At 42.3% G+C, this 27241-nt stretch overlaps 1 protein-coding gene across 3 annotated transcripts; it reads right to left on the reverse strand.

Moving 5' to 3' along the window:
* On the reverse strand, positions 1-27241 carry LOC139574051 (LON peptidase N-terminal domain and RING finger protein 3-like). 3 transcript variants are annotated; one of them, XR_011674700.1, is made up of 15 exons: positions 26431-27241; positions 21711-21829; positions 21317-21595; positions 20965-21202; positions 20750-20840; positions 20145-20381; positions 19854-20012; positions 18299-18461; positions 18039-18188; positions 16191-16375; positions 5240-5322; positions 3046-3153; positions 2492-2670; positions 2217-2325; positions 10-2095 (listed from the first exon to the last, which is right to left on the reverse strand). XR_011674700.1 is itself a non-coding variant. In XM_071398187.1 (10 exons), the coding sequence occupies exons 1-10, from the start codon at positions 27080-27082 to the stop codon at positions 16214-16216; spliced, it is 2250 nt and encodes a 749-aa protein (XP_071254288.1). In that variant the 5' UTR covers positions 27083-27241; the 3' UTR covers positions 13973-16213. The 3 variants fall into 3 exon arrangements, 1 of the variants encoding a protein (XP_071254288.1); XR_011674699.1 differs by having other exon boundaries at positions 1-2095; positions 2217-2670; XM_071398187.1 differs by lacking the exons at positions 10-2095; positions 2217-2325; positions 2492-2670; positions 3046-3153; positions 5240-5322 and having other exon boundaries at positions 13973-16375.

A 27241-nucleotide genomic window follows, 5' to 3' on the forward strand; every position in this document is an offset into this window, starting at 1 on the left:
TATCTCATATGTATATACTGTGTTTTATACCATCTACTGCATCTTGCCTATGCCGCTCGGCCATCGCTCATCCATATATTTATATGTGCAGATTCTTATTTCATCCCTTTACATTTGTGCGTATAAGGTAGTTGTTGTGGAATTGTTAGAATACTTGTTAGATATTACTGCACTGTCGGGAACTAGAAGCACAAGCATTTCGCTACGCTCGCATTGACATCTGCTAACCATGTGTTTGTGACCAATACAATTTGATTTGATTTGAATATTAACCATGTGTGCTGTCTATATTGCTTGTAGTTGATATAAGTCAACCTGTAAATATAAAGTATTAAGTATTTTTACGTAACTTGTTAGGCAGTATTGTTTTAAAAACCCAATAATGTTGTGGGTCCATCAGACCCACGAACATTGGGTGAATGACAAAATATGCTGCTGTAAATAGGCATACTACGTTATTGAAATGATGGTGTAGGGTACAATGCACTGCTGAAATATAGGGGTTGGGCAACAGGGGATTCCACTCAATATCAGATGTTCATTGATACACATTAACTGATTTAAAGTCAAACATAAAAATGAATGATAGGCTACTGTTAGATTTGACAAGTAACTTTTTAGAAAGGTGATGTTGTACTTACAATGTTGCAAGGGGCAGCAATGGCTTACTTCTTGCTGCACCAGCACTTTTTATTACATGAAAATAATCCATTCATACTACAGTATGTAATCGATTGAAACACACACACAGAGCTGTTAGTGTTTAAAATAACTTAAGGATCTGCCCCCTTTTTTTTTTTAAATTTCGCCTAAAATGACATGCCCAAATGTAACTGCCTGTAGCTCAGGACCTGAAGCAAGGATATGCATATTCAATTTGAAAGGAAACACTTTGAAGTTTGTGGAAATGTTAAATTGATGTAGGAGAACATAACACAATTTATCTGGTAAAATATATTTTTTTAATTGGACCATCATTTTGTATTTCTTTTTACCATCATCTTTGAAATGCAAGAGAAAGGCCATAATGTATTATGCCAGCCCAGGCGCAATTTAGATTTTGGCCACTAGATGACAGCAGTGTAAGTGCAAGGTTCTAGACGGATCCAAGGAACCATTGCATTTCTGTTCAAAATTTTGTATCAAGACGCCCCAAATGTGGCTAATTGTTTTTTTAATACATTTTTAAGTTCGTAACTACATTCTCCTCAAACAATAGCATGGTATTCTTTCACTGTAATAACTACTTTAAATTGGACAGTGCAATTAGATTAACAAGAATTTAAGCTTTCTGACAATATCAGATATGTCTATGTCCTGGGAAATGTTCTTGTTACTTACAACCTCATGCTAATCACATTAGCCTACGTTAGCTCAACCGTCCCGCGGGGGACCCACCGATCCTGTAGAGGTGCATTTATTGATTTATTAAGATCTTTACTTTATTTATTTATTAAGACCTTTATTTATTTATTTTAGCAGTCCCACTGCTCTTTTGCAACTCACAATTACACCAAAAATCACAATCATGGCAGCCTAGAAAATACTCCAAGAAATGATGAATTATGAAGAACAACCACATTCCTCAGTAAAGAGGTCTTCAACCAACATTCTGAGTTGCTGTCTAGGACCGGAAGAAACGGAGGAGAGGAGGTGAGGGGAGGAAACATGGCAACAAATGCACTGAAATTACACATTTCTTCTCCACTAGTACGTCATCAGACAAATAAAAATTCACTGGATGTGTTTAGAAGGTGAGGGGTCAGGGGTCAACGTCGAGAGACCAGGCTGCTCCCAAGGGAGGTGATGGCAGCCTTCTCTCTCTCCTGAGGGTGAGAGCGAGACCGAGAGAAAGAGGCAGGGGTGGTGTATGATTTCAAAAAGCATAGCAGTCATCATCTGAGCTCTCAGCAATAGAACTTCTATCTTCATCTGAGTTTTCATGAGAGTCATCAAAAATAACCCCTTCTCCCAGAAACAGCTTATGGTTTGGTGCTCCTGGTGTTGTCTTGGTCTTGTGTCAGTTCACTCAATCTTCTCTTCAGGAGGCAGAGATGGCCATTCCTCCCTCTCTCTGACAACGCCACTGCACTGCCTAAAAGTCATATGTAAAGCAGTAAATTATTACAATTCCACTACACAAAATAGTGTGGAGGATATTTGTAAAGCAAGACAAAAAAGCTCAGTCCAAACAAATAGTATTAACCTCAACTTACTCTGATCTTGCAGCTGTAGAGACAGTGCCTCCAGAGTTCCCGCTTCTCTTTGTAGGCTCCCCAGTGCCTCTTCATCTCCTGCACCAGGATCCTCTCTTCCTCCTGCAGTCTGTTCACCAACATCAGTCTGTCAAAGATTGCCTTTTTGATGGCAAGATATCTGTTGCCTGTGAGATGTAAACTCACAGAGGTATATAACAGATCAACAGCAATGATTGCAGACTACAATGAAGGTAAAAATTCCCAATAGATACCTTCTGCAATCATATACTTACTGGTGCCAAGGTTCTCCCATGGCCACACAAAGTTGTCAGTATTGAGCATCCACTGTGGGGAGCCTAAACTCTGCCCGCTGCTCGTGAAGTTGAACTATGGCAGCTGTCAAGGCTGCCTTGTCCTCAACAATTTTTCTCAGAATCACCCGAATTTCTCTGATGCCTTCTCTTGTTGACGTCTGAATAAAAAGGGATGATTAAACGGACTGTAGATTCAGATATATTACATGACTATAAGTTATAGAGCTACTATAGAGACACAAACAAAGAGAGTACAAAGAAATCAACTTATTTCTAAACCATGTGTTGTCATGCAGTTATAACATTATACAAGGCATGCTGAGTTGTTGCTTATAAGGTACTCTCCTGTTTATTGTCACGTAATTTCTCAGTTTAATGAAATTCTTTACATTAGATCAATTAATAACATTGGTCATGCCTACATTTCATCATAAACGTGGTCTGATGTGTATGACTAATGCATATTCTTTCGTAAATCAGTTTTACTGCTTGATTAATAATGCGTTTGAGGTCATATTGTTGTTGGGGCTTACCTGTCAAACGGTAGAGGTAGTGTTTTCTCTGTTTCACACTGAGGTAAAGCCCTTCAATCTTCTTCTGGAGATCACCCATCTGCCCTGTCTGACTATCTTGAAGTGTGGCTGTCAGACATAGGGCATGTTACAAACATGTCTCCACTGACATCAATGCAATTATGAAGTTGAGAGACAGAGAAACCTTCACTTTTCTACCTGTTGGATTCTGGCTTGAAATATACTTATTCCCGTCATCATATTAGAACGTATTGATTACTTGACATGTACTGTATAAGAAATGTACATGTTAGGGGTCAATGAACGGTGAATAGGAACTTTCTGCATGGAAAGTTACTGAGTGAGACAATGGGAAGTGCAGAAAGTTAATTTTATTTTCAAACATGAAAACAACACTTAATATTTATATTTCTAAGGAAGGAGGCAACGAGTAGCAGTCTAGTTTCAGTTCCTGATAAGGCATGCCAGTTGCAATGGAACTAGGACAAAAAGGGATGTGGAACTGAACTCGGGATAAGGTCAACAGTTGAAGAGAGAGTTGACACTACTGGAAAGGGTCCCATAGAGGCCCACCCCAAAGACCATCTAACTACAGTCGTGGCCAAAAGTTTTGAGAATGACACAAATATTAATTTCCACAAAGTTTGCTGCTTCAGTGTCTTTAGATATTTTTGTCAGATGTTACTATGGAATACTGAAGTATAATTACACGCATTTCATAAGTGTCAAAGGCTTTTATTGACAATTACATGAAGTTGATGCAAAGAGTCAATATTTGCAGTCTTGACCCTTCTTTTTCAAGACCTCTGCAATCCGCCCTGGCATGCTGTCAATTAACTTCTGGGCCACATCCTGACTGATGGCAGCCCATTCTTGCATAATCAATGCTTGGAGTTAGTCAGAATTTGTGGGTTTTTGTTTGTCCACCCGCCTCTTGAGGATTAACCACAAGTTCTCAATGAGATTAAGGTCTGGGGAGTTTCCTGGCCATGGAGCCAAAATATCGATGTTTTGTTCCCCACGCCACTTAGTTATCAATTTTGCCTTATGGCAAGATGCTCCATCATGCTGGAAAAGGCATTGTTCGTCACCAAACTGTTCCTGGATGGTTGGGAGAAGTTGCTCTCGGAGGATGTGTTGGTACCATTCTTTATTCATAGCTGTGTTCTTAGGCAAAATTGTGAGTGAGCCCACTCCCTTGGCTGAGAAGCAACCCCACACATGAATGGTCTCAGGATGCTTGAGCAAGCTCTGTACTGGTGGTGCCCCGATCCCGCAGCTGAATCAGCTTTAGGAGACGGTCCTGGCACTTATTGGACTTTCTTGGGCGCCCTGAAGCCTTCTTCACAACAATTGAACCGCTCTCCATGAAGTTCTTGATGACCCGATAAATGGTTGATTTAGGTGCAATCTTACTGGCAGCAATATCCTTGCCTGTGAAGCCCTTTTTTGTGCAAAGCAATGATAATGGAACGTGTTTCCTTGCAGGTAACCATGGTTGACAGAGGAAGAACAATGATTCCAAGCACCACCCTCTTTTTGAAGCTTCCAGTCTGTTATTCGAACTCAATCAGCATGACAGAGTGATCTCCAGCCTTGTCCTCATCAACACTCACACCTGTGTTAACGAGAGAAGCACTGACGTGATGCCAGCTGGTCATTTTGTGGCAGGGCTGAAATGCAGTGGAAATGTCTTTTGGGGATTCAGTTAATTTGCATGGCAAAGAGGGACTTTGCAATTAATTGTAATTCATCTGATCACTCATCATAACATTCTGGAGTATATGCAAATTGCCATCATACAAACTGAGGCAGCAGACTGTGAAAATTAATATTTGTGTCATTCTCAAAACTTTTGGCCACGACTGTGCAGTTCTATCCCATACACTACCACGGCCATGAGGGTCCTAGACTTAGGCAGGTCATGACACTACCAGTGAGAGGAACATACTGTGTTTCTGCCTAACAACAGAGACAAATTGTTTATCTTAGACATACAAGACATACTCCCCCTAGTCAGAAGGTATAAATATATGCTAGTTTCAGTTCCTGATAAGGCATGCCAGTTGCAATGGAATGTTTGTGGGTTGAATAAACTTGGTTTGAGCTTTTTCTGGTTGTCCGTTTTAGTTTTTGCTCTATTTTTTCATAACCTAACATACTTTCAGGCCACTGCTGCAGCTCAGCAACTCACCCCTGAAGCACAGTGTCATTGATGTCCAGCCCTGCCTGCTTTTCTTCAAGGAGGCTAGTCTCCTCTTTCAGTCTTTTGACATTCTGAAAAAAATACAATTCAATTAAGGAATAACATAGGTGAAGGTTCTAATTTGTCAAGTGAATCACACAAAAAAAGTGTCTTTAATGTATACAGTCATCTTGATGTTATACTACATGAAGTAAAAATAATAAAAAGCTGAGCCAGGATTGCAGACAGAAGATCAGACATGTAAAAATCGATAAACAAGAATGAAAAAGCAGATACAAATACAGGATTATGAAAGCCCCCCCCAACAAAAATACCTTCACATATGTCTTTGCCAACATACAATTCATATTCTTAATGCAGCCAAATGCTAGTAGCGTGTAAATGTCTGTCCGTACTGTTGGAAAAACATGTTCAGTCAGCTATTCTAAGAAAGTATTACTGTGTGCCTAACCAGTCAACATAAAGACTGCAATTACAGTCATGTGTAAAATAGAAAAAACAACAACAATAAAATGTTGAACATAGCATAACATATCATCATAGCATCATCAGTTAACCCCAAAAAGTAAATGTCCTTCACTGTCAGCTTCTCCCTTCAGCAATAACATGTGTCCAAGAAAATGTCCTGCTTTGGGGCAATTTCTTTGGTTTCCATTCGTCAATGTTCATTTTTTTCCAGAGTGGGATAATTAGCCCCACGCCCAACCCCCAACATGGAGGACCATGGACTGCTTTGTCTGCCTCCTACCCTTTGACCTGGCCGGCTTGGTTGCACCTGCACAGAGTATAAACCCCCTCCGCCTTAGCTCTCAGGGTCATTGGAGTACTCAAGCCTCTCCACCGCGGCAAAGTGACAGTCCAGGAGAAGGTTTATCTTATTAATTGAAGTGTGCTGGAGCTCAAATATAAGGACCAATTAATAGTTACACATTATTAAGGGAATTGTGTTGCAATCACAAACCTTCTTCAACATGACTTATGTTATCATGTGCACTTTGTCGCGATAGCAGCTCTGGATATAAAACTATTCACCTGCTCGACTTCCTCTCCAGTTGTGTTGCCGGCACCAGGCTGATTGTGGCCTCCCCATTTGAGCTATAATGCCATAATGAACCAATTTTTTTTATATAATGTATTCATTCTATTATTTTTAAAAACATTACAATATCCTTTCTGCATAACAAAAAAAGTAAAGAAGGAAAACAATTACTTTACAAGACAATTCATGTGTCTTTGCATGCATAATGGACAGGAGAGCATACAACTGTCTGCAAATATGGCCAGTATTTGCAGCCAACATCGCACCAGAAAAAAAACACAGTGCCAGCAGAAGACAGCTCCTTCTGCAAGTACATTGCATAGGCGTAGAGTGCATTCGTAAAGTATTTAGACCCCTTGACTTTTTCCATATTTTGTTACTTTACAGCCTTATTCTATAATGGATTAAATGTTGTTTTTTTTCTCATCAATCTACACAAAATACCTCATAATGACAAAGCAAAAACAGGTTTTTAGAAATGTTTGCTTATTTAAAAATAATTTAAAAAACTGAAATAGTATTCAGAGCCTTTACTCAGCACTTTTTTGAAGCACCTTTGGTAGTAATTACAGCCCCGGGTCTTCTTGGGTATGACGCTACAAGCTTGGCACACCTGTATTTAGGGAGTTTATCCCATTCTTCTCTGCAGATCCTCTCTAGCTCTGTCAGGCTGGATGGGGAGCATCGCTGCACAGCTATTTTCAGGTCTCTCCAGAGATGTTAGATCGGGTTCAAGTCCGGGCTCTGGCTGAGCCACTGTAGGACATTCAGAGACTTGTCTCAAAGCCACTCATGCATTATCTTGGCTGTGTGCTCAGGGTCGTTGTCCTGCTGGAAGGTGAACCTGCACCCCAGTCAAAGGTCCTGAGCGCTATGGAGCAGGTTTTCATCAAGGATCTCTCTGTCCTTTCCTCCATTCATCTTTCCCTCGATCCTGACTAGTCTCCCAGTCCCTGCCGCTGAAAAACATCCCCACAGCATGATGCTGCCACCACCATGCTTCACCATAGGGATGGTGCCAGGTTTCTTCCATACGTGACGCTTGGCATTCAGGCCAAAGAGTTCAATCTTGGTTTCATCAGACCAGAGAATCTTGTTTCCCATGGTCTGAGAGTCCTTTACGTGCCTTTTGGCAAACTCCAAGCGGGCTGTCATGTGCCTTTTATTGAGGAGTGGCTTCCGTCTGGCCACTCTACCGTACAGGCTTGATTGGTGGAGTGTTGCAGAGATGGTTGTCTTTCTGGAAGGTTCTCCCATCTCCACAGAGGAACTCTGGAGTGACCATCGGGCCCATCTACCCTGATTGCTAAGTTTGGCCGTTTAAGAATTATGGAGGCCACTGTTCTTGGGGACCTTCAATGCTGCAGAATTGTTTTGGTACCCTTCCCCAGATCTGTGCCTCGACACAATCCTGTCTCGGAGTTCTACGAACAATTCCTTCAACCTTAGGGCTTGGCTTTTGCTCTGACATACATTGTCAACTGTGAGATCTTATGTAGACGGGTGTGTGCCTATCCAAATCATGTACAATCACTTCAATTTACCACAGGTTGACTCCAATCAAGTTGTAGAAACATCTCAAGGATGATCAGTGAAAACAGGATGCACCTGACCTCAATTTTGAATCTCATAGCAAAGGGTTTGAATACTTATGTAAATAAGGTATTTCTGTTTTGTTTTTTTATAAATTTGCAAAAATGTCTAAACCTGTTTTTGCTTTGTCATTGTGGGGTATTGTGAGGATTTTTAAAAATTTAATCCATTTTAGAATAAGGCTGTAACGTTACAAAATGTGGACCCTCATGGCCGTGGTAGTGTATGTGAAAAAAGTCAAGGCACTGTAGTAATATCAGATTGGGAGAGCGCTTCCAATTCGACAACCAGACCAGGCCGTGGACTCTCCTAATGGATGCAGAGTCTTTTGGGCTAGACCACTATCCAGTGATGGATGACATGGTGGCTGCCATGATCCTCCCTAACAAGGAGATTGTTGGCAAGGTGCCTCGCCTCAAACCAGGACCTGAAAGAGTAAGCGATGAACGGCTACAAAGCACTTTCAGGACCCTCTCCCTCATGGTGCACCTCGTTAACGCGGCTACGAGGCTGCAACCCTACCTCGCCCTGCTGATCCCTCGCCTCCCAAGGGGTGGTGATGAGCTTCTTAAGGTGGCCACAGAGGTGGCTGCTCACTATGCTCCAGACGGACATGGCACGTGCCAACGGTAATGCTTTGGCTTCAGTGGGGACTTCACGCAACCATCTTTGGCTGGCACAGTCTAAACTGCAACTGCAAGTTCAGAAAACATTCTTGGAGCTCCCCTTCACACCGGGTTCCACCTTTGGGCAAGGGGTCGACAAAATCAGACTTCAGAACTGAGCAAAGACAGAGAAACATTGCAGGAGTTCTTGGCAACTGCACACCCTTCCGCCGCCCTTCAAAGGAGCTGGAAGACAGGGCAGGATGTCTCAAGGGTGCTCCAGCAATGTCTTGGCCTCCCTCCTCCCCCACGAGACAGCAGGGGCAGGGAAATGGGGGTTCGCCTGGCACTCCAACAGTTCCTGCCCTACTTGGAGGGGAAGCATGACCTGGTCAGATCAGACAACACCACGGTAGTGGCGTATATCAATCACCAGGGGGATCATGGCACCTCCACAAAATAGCTCAGGAGCTCTTGCTGTGGGCTCAGGCCCGCTTAGTGTCACTGCGGGCAGCGCACATACTGGGGGTCTTGAACCAGGCAGAGGACATGCTTTTGAGAAATGGCCCGCCGAAGGGGGACTGGAGCCGACACACTCAGATTGTGTTACAGCTGTGGGAAAGGTTCGGTGTGCTCTGGCATCCAGACCCATACCGCCTCCAGCTTTGGGCTTGGCCCTTGAGAGGTGTAAATGGGCAAGTCTAGGTATTCAGGACAATGTGGTCAACACATTGCAGAATGCCAGGGCTTCCTCCACCAACGCGTCATATCAAATGTGGTGGGGAATATTCTGTGCTTGGTGTGAGGGTCATAATGTTGCCCCCGAGTCGTGTGATGTACAAAAGGTTTTACACTTTTTACAATCACTGCTTGATAAGGGCAGAGCGGCATCTACTTTGAGAGTGAATTTGGCTTCAATTTCGGCATGCCGTGACAATGGCCCGGAGGTACCCATGGGTGACCACCCCTTGCTCTCCAAGTTTATGACGGGAGCTAAGCATCTGCGTCCAACAAAGGCCCGTTCGGAACCAAACTGGGACCTTGACGTGGTGTTGTCAGCACTTGATAGGCCACCTTTCAAGCCCCTGGGGTTAGCGTCTTTGAAGCATCTTACCATGAAGGTGGCATTCCTGTTGGCTATTGTCTCTACTAAGAGGGTTAGTGAACTGCATGCTCTTTCAGTGAGCGCTGAATGTTTCCAAATGGGTGCAGATCATCCGACCTAACCTATTTCTTGCCGAAGGTCCTGTCTGACAGACGTGTAAACCAGGCCTTACATTTGTCAGCATACGCACCTCCCATGGCTGCAAGTGTGCTGGGTCTTTCCCCAAGTGTGCTGTGCCCGGTGAGGGACTAAGACAATACGACAGTCGGAGCAACTGTTTGTGTGTTATTGTCAGAGAGATCTTGGGAAGAGCCTATCGAAACAGAGAGTCTCACATTTGATTGTGGACACTATTACTACAGCATATCAGCTGGTTGGCCAGCCTTTGCCGTTTGCTGTGGTGGTGCGTTCTACTAGAGGTGTAGCTACATTGTGGGCCCTGCTCCGAGGAGTTCCCATTGATGAAATTTGCGCCTCGTGTCTTTGATCAAAGTTCTAGACTACTTTACATTACAGCTACAGACTGTAAATGTCTAGTCTTCACCTTCACTCGTCGAGAGTTTGAGGGTCTTACCATTTGTAACATATTCAGCTCGCACTGCACATATTCTGGTCTGGTAGAGTCTAACCATTCGTCAGCCATGTAGCCACCGCCCTACGCTGTCTGGTCTCAATGGTTGATTATTCAGGGTACAGCTAGAACCACTTTACACACCGGCAGCAACCCGGCATGTTTTGGTCTAATATGTTAATTCTTTAGGAGTTGGCACGCTCGTCGTCCTCCTCATCTGAGGAGGAGAAGTTTGAAGGATCGGAGGACCAATATGCAGCGTGGTAAGTGTTCATCTTGAATTTAATAAACACAGAGAACACTTAACGAAACTATACAAAACAATAAACAACGAACGTGAAGCTAATGAATAATAGTGCTGACACAAAAACACTACACTTAGACAATCACCCACAACCCACAATGACAAAACAGGCTACCTAAATATGGTTCCCAATCAGAGACAATGACTAACACCTGCCTCTGATTGAGAACCATATCAGGCCAAACACAGAAACAGACAAACTAGACAATACAACATAGAATGCCCACTCAGATCACACCCTGACCAAACAAAACATAGAAACATACAAAGCAAACTATGGTCAGGGCGTGACAGGAGTCCTTTATAAGCACTATGGCAAAAGGGGTGTTCCATCCATTTGGCATAATGTCTGTGCTTACATGGGCGTGGTTACTGACTGGGTAAAACTACATGAAAAACAATTATTTCATTTTGAAGGCTAAAATCACATTTCATCTTCTCACAAATAGTTTCATATTTAATCATATGAGTTTTACAACATTTAGATGTAACTCTGACATATATATTGAGAAATCTCTTAAAGTTACAATGTTTCCATTACAATGTCTTTAATGATATCACAAAACAACAAATTATCTGACATGATTGTTCTTTAAGTCCCTCAACCATTTCACACATTATTTGTGTTAGAAATATTGTTTCATTATCCACTTTTGGCTGTTGGAGTTTTGGCGGGAAGAATCTCTTTGTAACAAAGGGTTCTGTCCCCTCAATACTGCCTGGCATGGAGAGAAAGTTTCTGCAAGGTATTTACGACCGTCATTAAACTGGCCAACTCCCCCAGTAGAGGGGGTCTTGAAACCTTTGATTAGCCGGCACCTTTGATCTCCATCCAGGAGGGCAAGTCATGACAGTACATAGTTAATGAGAGACTGGGTTGACACAGCACAGAAGAGTGCAAGAGACGTGACCAAAAATACAACATGAGAACAAGCGGACATAAACGCTCATAAAAACGTAAAATAACAAAACCTAGATTATTGCGAAACATGAATTTGGAATATCCCGCATAAGCATACATTTGAATTAATCAAATTAATTCTATATATTGCCCAGCCCTATGCCATGGTCACAATGTTACACACCAAAATTATTAAATTATATTATAAATTGTATTATATTTTTGTTCTACAGTATGCCCAATGTCCATTGAGTCCACTACTGTATCCCACTGACTGTGAGTGACCTGACCGGAGAGGAGGTATTTGTTACATCATGCACATAATACCATGTACTTTCAGATGACAATAGTGGATCGGAGAGGGGAGTTAGCCGAGGCACTAACTCGTGAAATCTCTTTTGAGTTCCACAACCTTCCATTTCAGGCCATGGGTTAAGCTCTCATGTGAGCTGTTTTGTTGAATGCACAGATCACATATTCAGTTGCATGTTTCAGGAATGTTCCAGTGTCAGAGATATTTCCTGTGCTTTAACTCATGTTGATAGCCTTTTCAAATCTTACTGTTTAATCGTCTTTGTAGTTTAATGCCCCCCTCCCCTTGTGTTAAAAAGAGTACATCTTTATTTTTATTGAATTAGGGTAGACAAGTGGAATACAAGATAGACTATTGCCCCATACACACTCTGCACAACTTGTACAACTGATGTAAAATGCATTTGACACAATGGCTGTGATACAAAATGTTTGTGAAACAGAGTTTCCACAAATCTTTACAAAAGCATTGGTAGGTGTCTCCTTTTTTTGCAGACAAACTCGCTGTTGTATCACAAGTGTTGTGTCAAATGTGTTGCTCCTCTAAAAATCGTTACACAATCATTAGGCAGTGTCTCCACGGCTGTGTAAACTTGTTCAGTATACACTGAGTGTGTACAGGCCGTGCCCCTGTGGTGGTCCTTACACAGTAGGTGTATAATGACTGTGTAAGGACCACCACAGGGGCAAGCTGCAGGTCTAAAGGATCTGTGCTTTTCTTTTCCATTGAAGAATTCAAAGACAAACCCTACAATATCTGCTGCAATGTGATGTCTAACCATTATACAATACTTCAAGCGCATTAAAAGTATTATGCATTCATTCGCAATGACGCCTCAGCCTCGCCAGCAGCTTGAGGATGAGACATGAGGGCAGGCTGTCTGCACATTACACAAGCACAGCCCAGTTAGTCTGACAGTATGGAAGTGTTAGAAGAAGTGAGGCGATAGGAGGCAGTACTGCAGCCAGAGCCCAGCCCCTGTTCCATCCATCCACAGGCAGCAACAGGGCATCAGCCACTGTACTGCGCAGTTCCACTCCCAAACCCGTCATGTGAGGCTTTACATTGATCATGCGAGTAGGAACATCAATGCACAGAGTCCTCCTTACAGCTCACACTGTATCATACGAGCTTGAGGCACACACAGTCATGTACTTCTCACATGGGCACACTCAAGCCCTCTGACACAGCCCTCTCACGCAGTTTCCCACACTGTTTACAATGGGCTAACTAGCACTAAGCAGGTGTTCTGTCATCACATCAGCACACAGACAGGGAACTTAACCTCCTAGATGTCTTTTCTGGGTGAGTTAGGTAACCAGTTTTCCCACAAAGCACTGCTTTGCCCTACTTCTGTCAGTGTGTTACATGTTTTATAAAATCAGGGGTAGGTGTATATGCCATGTTCCCATAGCAACCCCTGCATCTAGTGACCTTAACCTTTCAGTTATAACCTTACTTGGCGTGTAACATAAGACTAGTATTATGTGGCCAGTCTCTGGCCAGGGCACACTGATGAAGGATCTGATTTAAGGCAGATGCTGAAAAATAGTATCTTTATACTATCTATTTCCAGTGGGACTCTGTAGTTTAATAATACCTTTCTTCACGCCTTTGAGACCCCACTTTGTCACTCTAAAGCTTGTTTCTGCATTTTTCGGTCCTGAATACAGAGCAGGACACCTTATATAAAAAAAAAAGTAAGCGATATTTGGTGATATTCCTGGACCTACTGCTGAAACATGCCCTCTCTCAAAGGCAGGAGAACTAGATACACTGATACTCTGCAGATGCTAACCCGATTTCAAAGTTTACGTAACGTCTGACTCTGCCCCGTTATGTAAGCCCTATTAAAAATATCCTCATTGGCTTCTCCCTCACTCCCACCAGACAGACAGCCTGCAAATTACATTGGTACTACTTGTCCCCCCTTCCTCCGAGTCCATCATCCCTCCCAGTCATGGAGGTGCTGTGGTGCGATTCGGTGTGGTATGGGTCAGGTCATCTCCTCCAGAAAAAAAGGCAGGGCTGCAGAATGTGGGGCAGTGGGACAGGGGGAGCGGAATAGCGTATCTTTCCTTCTAACCGTGACCTACATTCACGGTGTTATGTAAACTCAATGCACCGTTTCATAAGCTATTTGTTATGTCCAAGCTTTCTAGACATTTCTAAAGAGCTACTTTGATACTTCTTTAAACTGACAAACACGTAACCAAAGTAGAGAAATATAGAACACAGGATTAGGGATGCTTCAGATTAAAGACCATCGGTTTAGCTATTATTCCACAAATTAAGAGCATAACCTTTTTTTATTCAGAATTGTGTTTTTTGTACATTGTATAACATTGCAATGACTACATTTCTATAAAAACAAAAATATAACATTGGATAAGATGCCAACCACATACATTCATTTTTGTAAACACATACAGTTAAGAGGCAATTATACAAGTGTTACACAACCACCAAAGTAAGACTCCATGGTCACGTCATCTCCATAGAAACAAATGACATGTCAATATGAATCAATTAGCATGTTCTGTGGTGGAAGAGCTACAGGAGTGTCAGAGGTAGATGGACTTAGATCACTAGCTCCATGTGGAATTCAAAAAGGTCAGGAAGATACTACCTTTGAATTTCTATTGTTTTGGCATTTTCTGATGTAAATGGGTAAAAGACATAGATGAATGACAATTTGGCTAACATGCAACCGCCAGATCAAACTAATATACATGTAAAAGTATGAGGTTTTGGTGAGGAAATATAAGCTACTTGAATTGACATTCCAACCAATCAACTTTTATTCAAAAAACATTTATTCAACCTTAACCAAGTCTCAATGTTGTTGTTGTATACAAAAGTCAATAGAAAATATTCACATTGTGTCCTTGCATTGAGAAGACTTTCATTTAGTTGTGATAAGATATAAGAGCTATATTACCAATATTTGTAACCACAATTGCAGGACTCGTCATACAATGAACCAGGATTTGAGTTTTACCAAGATTTGTAACCACAACCTTAAGACTTGTCATACCAAGACTGGAATTTTTTTATTTACTGTTTGTGTCCTCGAAAGAAAAGACCACATATTCAGCTCAATAGTTTGGACTTTTGAGCCAAGTCTTCCTCACTGGAATGCTATCTTAGTCTAAATTATTCTTCTTGGTACTGGCATCATGGAAGAAATCCAACTTAAGGCACTAAATGTTGAAAAAGATTAGAAATCACAGTGTTTGATGCTACAGTTTATGATTCCACCGGACAATAGCTTGAAAGACAAGACGATGAGGTTCAAATGACTTGAAGCAGTCTTCCAACTCCTTCAAGAGTTTTTAGAATGGTTAGGAAAATCATTTCAGAGTGTCTTCGGCTTAGGACATGACAACCAAACGTAAAACTTCTCAAATCAAACTGAGAATATTGGAAAGTGGTAAAAGCAGCAGGGCTGATAAATCCGGCACTCTCTACACTCTAAAAGTTTATATTTCCCTTGTCTACAATTATTTGCATTTTCACATTCACGTCGTTGTCTTTTTTTTGTATAATAGCCAGGAATCACGCAGCACAAGTGATGACCGTTATTGCAATCACTTTAAGTTTGTTTGTCACTTGTGTCATCCCTACTTTATGAGCATAACTGGTGCAAATAATAGCAGAGCCAAGAAAGCCCTATATAAATGCAATAACTTAAAATTGCCACTTACAATAAAAAATATAATGTTTGTTAATTAACACATTTCCCCAAGATTTCACAGCATAACCATCCTGGTTCAATATCATCTGTATAAAAAGGTGATCATCGTAACATAAAAAGAACTGTAGAAAACTCTGAAAAAAGTCTGGTGGACAAAGAAATATGTAACATCCAACAAAACTTTGTTCCTTTGTTGAAGGCAAAGCTCACAACCCATCTTTGCTCACCATGCATGGAAAACAGTGACTATCAGTTATGCTGTTGCTGCAACTACAGTGCTAAGTAGATCATATAAATACCAATAGACATTCCATCGTAAGTAGGAGATGGCTCATTTTAACTGCAGGTGTATTGCACTCATCTACACCAAAACAGGAAGAAAATTGCATTATCCTCTGAATGATACAGTTAAAGTGTCATCAGAACAAGGTACTGTGCTGTATTGCAATTTTCCCCTCTAATTTTCTACACATTCTAAGGGGTTTTGGGTTTTACAATATGTAATTTGTGGTTAATAAACCCTTTGGAAATAATAAGACATCATTGTAATAGTAATTTTCTCCCAGTGGTGTAAACATGTTCCATGCACACGCGATGTTCATAAATAATAACAAAAACAAAGTCAAAATACTATGGTCTTTACAGCACACTTTAAAATATTCAGTCCATAAGTAGCCTCTTCTAATCCTTGGATCACATTTCGGTAATCTAATCAAAGTCCACTTGCCAATAGTAACCCATTCACACAAAGGCTTTCGTTAAAATGCGGTCTTTCAGATAAAAACAAAACACAGACACAACAGACACCTACATGGAGAAGATAGATGGTTGGAGTCATCGAGAGGAGCGGTTGCGGGACATGAAGAGGAGTACTCTGCGGATACCACTGAGTCGGTCCTTCAGGGACGTCAGGGCCAGGAAGGGCAGCTGGGCTCGACCCTCCAGGGGAAGGACTGCCAGCAGCCACCAGCACCAGGACGGCCCATTGGGACTGGCCTACAGAGGGAGAGAGCAGGAGAATAACCATAAGAATCCAGCCACAACCTGTTCAACATAAACTGTGTCAAATCAAAATAGAGTTAACGTATAAGTATTCAGCCCCATCTTCCACATTTTGTTACGTTACAGTCTTATTCTAAAATGGTTTAAATAGTTTTTTTTAAATCATTCATCTACACACAATACCCCACAATGACAAAGCAAAAACAGGTTCAGACATTTTTGCAAATTCATATATATTTTTTAAATGACATATCACATTTACATAAGTATTCAGACCCTTTACACAGTACTTTGTTGAAGCACCTTTGGCAGTGATTACAGCCTCGAGTCTTCTTGGGTATAGAAGCTTGGCACACCTGTAATTGGGGATTGTCTCCCATTCATCTCTGCAGATCCTCTCAAGCTCTGTCAGGTTGGATGGTGAGCGTCTCTGTACAGCTATTTTCAGGTCTCTGGTTAAAGTCCGGACTCTGGCTGGGCCACTTAAGGACATTCAGAGACATGTCCCGAAGCCAATCCTGCGTTGTCTTGGCTGTGTGCTTAGGGTTGTTGTCCTGTTGAAAGGTGAACCTTCGCCCCAGTCTGAGGTCCTGAGTGCTCTAGAGCAGGTTTTAATCAAGGATCTCTCTGTACTTTGCTCCGTTCATCTTTCCCTAGATCCTGACTAGTGTCCCAGTCCCTGCCGCTGAAAAACATCCCCACAGCATGATGCTGCCATCACCATGCTTCACCGTAGGGATGGTGCCAGGTTTCCTCCAGACATGACGCTTGGCATTAAGACCAAAGAGTGTAATCTTGGTTTCATCAGACCAGAGAATCTTGTTTCTCATGGTGAGAGTCCTTTAGGTGCCTTTTGGTAAACTCCAAGCGGGCTGTCATGTGCCTTCTACTGAGGAGTGGCTTCCGTCTGGCCACTCTACCATAAAGGCCTGATTGGTGGAGTGATGCAGAGATGGTTGTCCTTCTGGAAGGTTCTCCCATCTCCATGGAGGAACTCTGGAGCTCTACCAGAGTGACCATTGGATTCTTGGTCACCTCCCTGACCAAGGCCCATCTCCCCCAATTGCTCAGTTTGGCCGGGCGGCCAGCTCTAGAAAGAGTCTTGGTGGTTACAAACGTATTTTATTTAAGAATGAGGCCACTGTGTTTTTGGGGACCTTCAATGTTGCAGAAATTTGTTGGTACCTTTCCCCAGATCTGTGCATCGACACAATCTTGTCTCGGAGCTCTATGGACAATTCTTTTGACCTCATGGCTTGATTTTTATTCTGACATGCACTGTCAACTGTGGGACCTTATATAGACAGGTGTGTGCCTTCCCATATCATGTCCAATCAATTGAATTTACCACAGGTTGACTCCAATCAAGTTGTAGAAACATCTCAAGCATGATCAATTGAAACAGGACGCAGCTGAGCTCCATTTTGAGTCTCATAGCAAAGGGTCTGAATACTTATGTAAATAAGGTATTTCTGTTATTATTTTCTATAAATTTGTAAACATTTCTAAAAACCTGTTTTCGTTTTGTCATTATGGGGTATTGTGTGTAGATTGATGATGTATTTAATACATATTTGAATAAGGCTGTAAAATGTGGAAAAAGTCAAGGGGTCTGAATACTTTCAGAATACACTGTGTCCAAGATTCATGTATTTACCTGTGGCTCAGAGTCTTTCTCTGGCATGCGCCCAAAGTGCTCTACGATCCTCTCCTTTTGTTCTGCTTTCAGGGAGTTGACCCAGATTAAGGCCTGGTCGTATACTGCATCATGGAGACTCTGCAGCTCCTTCTCTGCCACAACCTCCACCTTTACAGAACGAGAAATGCCTTTATTAGCACAACGAGATACACTAATACAAGTAAAAAATTGTTCAGACAACATTCATGCAAATGCTTTAGTTTATGATTAATAATTACCTTAACGTCTTCCAAGTATTCAATGTCTGCTGTGTTGTATCCATCTCTCTGGTGGTGCTCAATGACCTTGAACCTTCTTATCCCAATGGTGTCCACAACGGAGCGGCCATCTGCAAAGAATTCCACGTTTCGGATCTCCAGGAGGCTACCGTAATCGGCAAATCTATGGGGAAGGAAAATAAGTAGATAAGAATCCAAAATGTCTCTAAGGCATTCACAGGTGACACAAACAATAAAATAGGCTATATAAACTATCTGCTTAAACAACTAGGTCTTGGGGCCCCTCTGGGTGAACGTTTTGTTTTTTGCCCTAGCACTACACAACTGATTCAAATAATCAACTAATCATCTAGCTTTGATTATTTGTATCAGCTGTGTAGTGCTAGGGCAAAAACCAAAATGAGCACCCGTTTGGTAGAGGTCTTCACAGGTCCACCAGAACATTACCCGGGCCTGACCCGGGACACGTCCAGAATTCTGTAGTTGACCCTCGGATCCAGGTCAGGTTTGATTGTCACGGTTCTCTGATATATTATAACTAAATTTGCTGTTAAGGACCCGTAAATACCAGAACGCGACTGCTGCAGTAGAGATTGAAAATTGTCTCAATTATTCTGCTGCGGATTTTCACGAGAGAGGCGCATGTTGTTTTTGGCGGTCAATCACAAGTCATCAAAGCGGCATTGGCCTCTGGCTCTGTGTGTGTCGTGGTAATAAGCAAGTTAGCAGATCAATGGAAGATGGAATTAAAATTACGGAATTAAAGGTTAAATGAGAAGGATATGTTTCAACGACCAAGAGCCAACAGGGATGCTGTTACTTAATACTTTGAATGGAGTTGTTGTTATTATCGTTTAGGACGGGGGAAAGCGCAGTCTATGAAGCTATGATTAGGCAACCCTGCTAGCTAGATAGCTAGCTTAACTAGCTTCTCTTCTCGGTTTGATGCAGTCAAAACAGGTACTATGTAATCAGATTGGATGATAAATAACCTAGCTTTGGTAGCTTGATGTTAGTAACTAGTGCGAGTTGGCTTGGTTGCCGCTGTCTCCCTCTTCCTCCTCCTCGCACCACTCAGCCGCACACAGCATGGCCCCGCCCCCCGCCTGATACTAGCTCCGTTCTTCTATTCCTCGGTATGTGCATTAACAGCTTCAGTTAATAACGTAGCTAAAAATATACATTTTCTGCTGCTTCCCTGACTCGGATCGGGACTGGCTCTGGACCTGACTCGGATCCATTCGGACTGGGTATCCATATTTAAAACATAAATGTATTCGGGTAGGGTCCAGGGAAGAAAGCCCTGGCTCAATTTCAGAACAGGCCCAACTTTTTGGACCCGAGGAGACCTCTCCCCAGGACCGAGTTTGGGATACGCTGCAATACAACATGCAATACCTGCTCAGCTCTGATTATAGCCTAAGGCCCTCAATGGCGCCAAACAAGAGTTGACACAACAGCTATTCAAATTTACTGCCAGATGGCACCGATATCCCCTGCCTGACTAAGGAACACTAAACACAATGTTTCTCTGCTTTGTCCAGGCTTTACTCACCCTTTGATGTTATCGCTGAGGCACATTCCAAACTGCTTGGTACCCATCTCCATACACCTGCGGATCATCAGCCGGTAGCAGGGCTCGAAGATGTGAAGAGGACATGGAACGGTGGGGAAGGCCATGGTGCAAACAAATATAGGCACGTTCTTGTTTAGACTGCAAAAGAAGGGTTGAGGATATAATATATCCAAAGTTATAGATTAAGTAACATTTTATAAAGTGTCTGATGCCATTGTTACACAGTTCAGAAGCAATCGGATAATGTCTGTATGCTGCTTTTAATCATACTTGGATAAATCTGCAATCTCCTCTGCGTTGACTTTCTGCCTGTCCATGAGCTCGATTGGCAGATACTTGCAGATGAGGTTCTCCATCAAGACAGTCTTGTTGTATTTACTTTCTGCCAGATACTCTTCCAGCTCCATCTTGCAGAGGGGACACTTGGGGTTGTGGTCCAGGCATCGCTCGAGGCATTTCAGACAAAAGGTGTGACCGCAAGGAGTGGTGACTGGTTCATAAAAGAGCCTAGGGTATACCATGGAGATAAAGGACACAATATTGAGCAATAGAGTGGTACAATGTCTCTCGCTACTCTATTATTGTTTACTTTCAGGTTTTCTTGTTTACATATAGCTCATTGCTAAATGTTTACCTATTAATCGTTATTGCGTCATACTGAATCTTTATTGTTTCATACTATCAGAAAGGAAGGTGAATATCTTGTGTTAACTTGCAAAATAACTATGACTTGTATGAGGCTGTGAGTTTCAGTAATCATAGATAATCTGATTCAAAAGCAGAACACTATATTACTATCATTGGCAAAGTGGCAAATACTACAATTCAGATACACGTTTTGTCACGGATGGATGGCTGCATGGAGATGTTCTCACCTCATACAAAGAGAACACTCCAGGTCAGCCGGGTCTATGAGGTCAGAAAGCACTGCACTCCAGGAAGTCGCCTCTTCATTCTGGGTCACTTCTGTAAAGGAGGCGAAACATTTGAGTTAGATAGTGAATCTCAACAACTGCTTCACTTATAGTAAATATCATGCCAATATAGCTCCATTGATTTAAGAGGCGAGGAAAAAAGTCTTAAAATTTACCAGATTTGGAGCGCTTGCAGGTGTCGCTACTATCCACTTGGCTGTCCTCGGATGAGCTACGTTTGCGTTTGAGGAAGACGCTCCTGTCAATGACGGTGGGATGGCAGACATTCAGGTCCACCTGATCTTCTCCTTTCTTTTCGCCGCATGCCATCGTCTCAAATAAGCCGTCTGTCTTAGGTTCACTCAGCGTAGGTGACGATGTCAACTTCTCATGAGAGGCAATATTCTTGTAATCCTGTGAGAAAGGGCGATGATAGTACATTTGAATTAGTTCATGAGCTCAACTCAATGCACTAGATGCTAATACTTTATTCTATTTAAAAAATAAAAGATGGACGATTTCTCGTACCTTGTAAGACTTGGAGGAAGTGGTGGTGTTGCAGCTTGAGGTTGAGGTGTTCAGAGTGCCACCTTTGATTTTATTTCTGGAAGACAGTAGACTTGTGCAGTCCAGGATTCTGTTGTGTACTTGATCAGTGACAGGGGCCAGAAGATCGCTCAGAATCTTTTGCGCCTTTCTTTTTGCCAGTTTACTTTCAGGATCTAATGTAATGACGACCAGGTACTCTCTTAACGCTTCTTCACATTTCCCAAGACAGACTAAAGCTTGTGCTTTTCTAATATGTCCCTGGAAGAAAAATAAACACATGTTTATTAATCAGTAGAACAATACCATTATGTTGCATTGTGAAGCTCTGATGGTCTATCTAAATTAAACATGGGGGAAAAAATCCAACTCTCACCTTTGACCAAAGAGGCATGAGTTTGCATGCCATCTCTGCATCATGAAGTGCATCCTCGTAATTCCTCAGACTGGAATTGATCTGTGATCGGTTGCTGTACAGCACATGGTCCCTTGGAGCTGGAAAATACAAAAAAACATATATTTACTTGGATAGACAGAGATTTACTTTGTTCCAGAAGTATAAATGTACATGATATCTTGATACAAAATCATTTTGAACTATACATCGAAAACATCAAGGTCAAATTCAATAGAAATTGAAATAGAGGCTGAAACTGATCATCTATTCATTAAACCATCATTCTGTCAAACAAGACCAGTTTTCTTTAGTTCACAGTGAAAATGTGCAGATTTTGGATTATTGTTGAAAGTGATTGTTGGTCAACATTTACATCTCTTATGATAAGCTGTAGATTACACTATCTACCTAGAGAGTTTTCATCTGTATTTTTCGTAGCTGTCTACATCCCACCACAGACTGATGCTGGCACTAAGACCGCACTGAATGAACTGTATTCTGCCATAAGCAAACAGGAAAACGCTCACCCAGAGGCGGCGCTCCTAGTAGCCGGGGACTTTAATACAGGGCAACTTAAATCCGTTTTACCAAATTTCTATCAGCATGTTAAATGTGCAACCAGAGGGAAAAAAACAATAGACCACCTTTACTCCACACACAGAGACGCATACAAAGCTCTCCCTCGCCCTCCATTTGGCCAATCTGACCATAAAAAAGTGGTCAGATGAAGCAGATGCTAAGCTACAGGACTGTTTTGCTATCACAGACTGGAATATGTTCCAAGATTCCTCCGATGGCATTGAGGAATACACCACATCAGTCATTGGCTTCATCAATAAGTGCATCGATGACGTCGTCCCCAAAATGACCGTAAGTACATACCCCGTACGTACATACCCCAACCAGAAGCCATGGATTACAGGTAACATCCGCACTGAGCTAAAGGCTAGAGCTGCCGCTTTCAAGGAGCGGGACTCTAACCCGGAAGCTTATAAGAAATCCCGCTATGTCCTCCGACGAACCATCAAACAGGAAATGCGTCAATACAGGACTAAGGTCGAATCATATTAGACAGGCTCTGGTGCTCGTCGGATGTGGCAGGGCTTGCAAACCACTACAGACTACAAAGGGAAGCACAGCCGAGAGCTGCCCAGTGACATGAGCCTACCAGACGAGCTAAACTACATCTATGCTCGCTTCGAGGCAAATAACACTGAAACATGCATGAGAGCACCAGCTGTTCTGGAAGACTGTGTGATCACACTCTCCGCAGCCGATGTGAGTAAGCCCTTAAAACAGGTTACGGATGTGTACTGATTAACAGGACGTGTACTGCGAGCATGCGCTGACCAACTAGCAAGTGTCTTTACTGTCATTTTCAACCTCTCCCTGTCTGAGTCTATAATACCAACATGTTTTAAGCAGACCACCATAGTCCCTGTGCCCAAGAACACTAAGGTAACCTGCCTAAATGAATACCGACCCGTAGCACTCACGTCTGCAGCCATGAAGTGCTTTGAAAGGCTGCTCATGGCTCACATCAACACCATTATCCCAGAAACCCTAGACCCACTCCAATTTGCATACCGCCCTAACAGATCCACAGATGATGCAATCTCTATTGCACTCCACACTGCCCTTTCCCACCTGAGCAAAATGAACATCTATGTGAGAATGCTATTCATTGACTACAGCTCAGCATTCAACACCATAGTGCCCTCAAAACGCATCAATAAGCTAAGGACCCTGGGACTAAACACCTCCCTCTGCAACTGGAACCTGGACTTCCTGACAGGCCACCCCCAGGTTGGTAAGGGTAGGTAACAACACATCCGCCACGCTGATCATCAACACAGGGGCCCCTCAGGGTTGCGTGCTCAGTCCCTGTTCACTCATGACTGCACGGCCAGGCACAACTCCAACACCATCATTAAGTTTGCCGATGACACAACAGTGGTAGGCCTGATCACTGACAACGACGAGACAGCCTATAGGGAGGAGGTCAGAGACCTGGCCGTGTGGTGCCAGGACAACAACCTCTCCCTCAATGTGATCAAGACAAAAGAGATGATTGTGGACAACAGGAAAAAGAGGACCGAGCACGCCCCCATTCTCATCGACGGGGCTGTAGTGGAGCAGGTTGAGAGCTTCAAGTTCCTTGGTGTCCACATCACCAACAAACTAACATGGTCTAAGCACACCAATACAGTCGTGAAGAGGGCACGACAAAACCTTTTCCCCCTCAGGAAACTGAAAAGATTTGGCATGAGTCCTCGGATCCTCAAAAGGTTATACAGTTGTAACATCGAGAGCATCTTGGCCTCCGACCGCAAGGAACTACAGCGGGTAGTACGTACGGCCCAGTACATCACTGGAGTCAAGATTCATGCCATCCAGGACCTCTACACCCAGGACTTCTACACCAGGTGGTGTCAGAGGAAGGCCCTAAAAATTGTCAGACTCCAGCCACCCTAGTCATAGACTGTTCTCTCTGCTACCGCATGGCAAGCGGTACCGGAGCGCCAAGTCTAGGTCCATGACACTTCTAAACAGCTTCTACCCCCAAGTCATAAGACCACTGAACATCTAATCAAATGGCTACCCAGACTATTTGCATTGCCCCCCTTACACTGCTACTACTCTCTGTTGTTATCATCTATGCATAGTCACTTTAATAACTCTACCTACATACTTAACTAACCGGTGCCCCCGCACATTTACTCCGTACCGGTACCCCCCTGTGTATAGTCTCGCTATTGTTATTTTACTGCTGCCCTTTAATTACTTGTTACTTTTATTTTTTATTCTTACTCATATTTTTTTTTTTTAACTGCATTGTTGGTTAAGGGCTCGATAGTAAGAATTTTACTGTAAGGTCTACACCTGTTGTATTCAATAATAATATCAATGTGGCACACAAGAGTGGAACCAATACTATTGTGTCTGCTGTTGAACTTTTAGTACCCTTGACCTACATTTGTTTTATTGTTTTTTACCTTAAGCAATGTTTGGTCCCCTAGCCTACATAACATCTTATTCAACATTCACACGTCCATCTGTATGTAGGGTGATCAGCGCCAGTTTGAAAATGCAACACTTAAATGCTCAATTGAAATGTAGAAATGATAAATGCATTTATATGCTCATATCAATGCACATGATTCATGCCACAAGGAAACTGCAATGTTAAAATAAAAAACTAAAATGTTTAATTGAAAATTGGAAACGGTAAACAGAAATTCTAAATGAAAATGGTCAACAGAAAATGTTCAATGGCTAACAGAAAATGGTAAATGCAATGTTCAAAGTGAAATGGAAAGTGGCTTTTATCATTTTCCAACTGCCCTATTTAGCATTCTCTTTTCTCTTTAAATGTTTTAAGTGTATGCAAATTACTTTCTGGAGGCGTGAACCAGGAGAGAAACACAACACCACCATACAGTGATACATCCTAACCATGTCACGCTCTCTGTGCATTGATTTTAGACTAGTGCAACCAACAGGGTTCAAACCTGGTGTCCTGTACACCAGAAGAACATATGAGCCTGCTAAGCCAAAGCTTTAGCTTGGGGAGCCAAAGCAATATTTATGGTCTCAGGCAAAGTTATTCAACACTGTGCAAAGTTACTCATCACATGTGCGTGGTCACCGAACCACTTTTTTCCTAGTTGTTCGCATGATGAGTAACCTTACCTGAAACCTTACGAGTTGGCTATAATCGTTGGTTTATCGTACTAATGTGCTCTTCTGATGTGCAGAAGACACTTGTTCAAACCCTGTCAATCATATATGTGCTGTGGCTCAGATGGGTCTCTGTGAGGAGGAGGAGGTCAAACAAATGGTGATCGGTAACTGAGGAGGTTCAGTTACCACACATGCATGATGAGTAGGCTTAACCTTACCTGAGACATGAAGAGTTGCATTGGCTCCCAGAGTCAATGCCTAGGCTTCAGCTTAGTGGGCCTATGCTTTTTTGGTGCGCAGAAGACCTGGGTTCGCACCCTGTGTGTTGGTTACGCTAGTCTCAAATCAATGTACAGCATGGCATGGCTAGGGTAAACTACTATTTGGGGGTGTGGTGTTGCTCTCCTGGTTCATAATTTGCATACACTTTGACATTGTCAATTGAAAAGAGAATTCTTAATTGGGTAGTTGACAAGTGAAAATATCTATTTCAATTTCACTATGTAGATTGCATTTACACATTTCTGTTTACCTTTAGTCTTTTTCCATTTACCATGTTTATTTAGAATCTGTTAACCATTTTCTATTTTCCTTTAAAACTGCAATTTAATTGTGGCATGAATCATGCGCACTGATATGAAAATAAAAATGGATTTATTATTTCACATTCCTATTTAGCAATTTCGAACTGGCCCTAATCACCCTCCATACATCTGCCCATGTATGTCATAAGCATGAATCTCTCTGAATGAAGGGGATAATTATAGCCTAGTAATAAACATGATACATTTTTATAATAATTTCCCCACTGAATTGTTACAATGTAGAGCAGCTTACGCCACGCGGAAGTTACATCACACACCTGCTGATTCAACTGCAAATTAAGCCAGCCCATGTACGCACTGGAAACAGCAGCCTAAATTATGTTGCAACATTGCATAAGATATAGGCCATCCATTTCAAGTGTTTAATTGCATTTCGAATTAGTTTAAATGAAAAAGTTAAAATACCATACCTATTTTTATTGCTTCGTTGTATTTTTCCAAAGCAGCATCCATTATTTTCTCTGAATATAGTCCATTCCCCTCACGTCTCAGATTAACAGCAAGTAATTGAATTGGAAACCACTTTAACAACAAGTTACTAAGAACAACATTAACTCTATAATTGTCCACATCGTTGAGTTTGGTGTGCCTACTGTCATTACATTCTTTGCAGCAGACAGGCATTTTTTCTCTGTCCAGGCACTTTTTGCAAAAGCAGTGTCCACAAGGCAAGGTAACAGGCTCGTATAGAAATCCATAACATATCTTGCAGGTAAATGCATCATATCCAACACAATCAGAGTGTGTCTCCTGTCTGTTGTTTTGACTGTCTGTCCCATCTTGTCTTTTAATACTGTTAGAGAGATATTCAATCAGATTATCCAGGTGGACTGGTCGTAGTCTCTCGATTTCAGCGGCTTTTCGGTAGATCTCGAAAGCATCGGTCAGTTTACCAGCAAATGCCAGGGCATCGGCCCGTTTCACCAAGAGATGTTGCTGCGTACTAGGGTCGCAGAGGTGCAGCAGTTGGCATTCGTATATGTCCGCCGCGAGCCCGAAGTTTTTAGATTGAAACGCTTCTGCCGCAAGAAGCAGCATACAATCGGTACTATCCGTTCCCATAATGATTGCGGTTGTGTCGTTTAGTCGCTAAATTAATCTTCCCTTTTAGTAGTAACAGGTCGATCTCTATTTATCTTATTTTCTGAGGTCCTCTCCCCCTGCTCAACTCACTATTTTGAGACGATATCATTGAACACCATTAATGATACTATCGTTGTA

This window comes from Salvelinus alpinus, chromosome 4 (assembly GCF_045679555.1).
Source record: "Salvelinus alpinus chromosome 4, SLU_Salpinus.1, whole genome shotgun sequence".
Classification (NCBI taxonomy): domain Eukaryota; kingdom Metazoa; phylum Chordata; class Actinopteri; order Salmoniformes; family Salmonidae; genus Salvelinus; species Salvelinus alpinus.

Bases quoted from the DNA above. Each gene is read 5' to 3' on its own strand.
- LOC139574051 (XM_071398187.1), bottom strand. From the start codon at position 27,082: ATGGGAACGGATAGTACCGATTGTATGCTGCTTCTTGCGGCAGAAGCG. The intron at 21,830-26,430 runs GTATGGTATTTT...TGTATTTTCCAG, and splicing joins CAACGAAGCAATAAAAATAG to CTCCAAGGGACCATGTGCTG. The intron at 21,596-21,710 runs GTGAGAGTTGGA...TTTTTCTTCCAG, and splicing joins TCATGCCTCTTTGGTCAAAG to GGACATATTAGAAAAGCACA.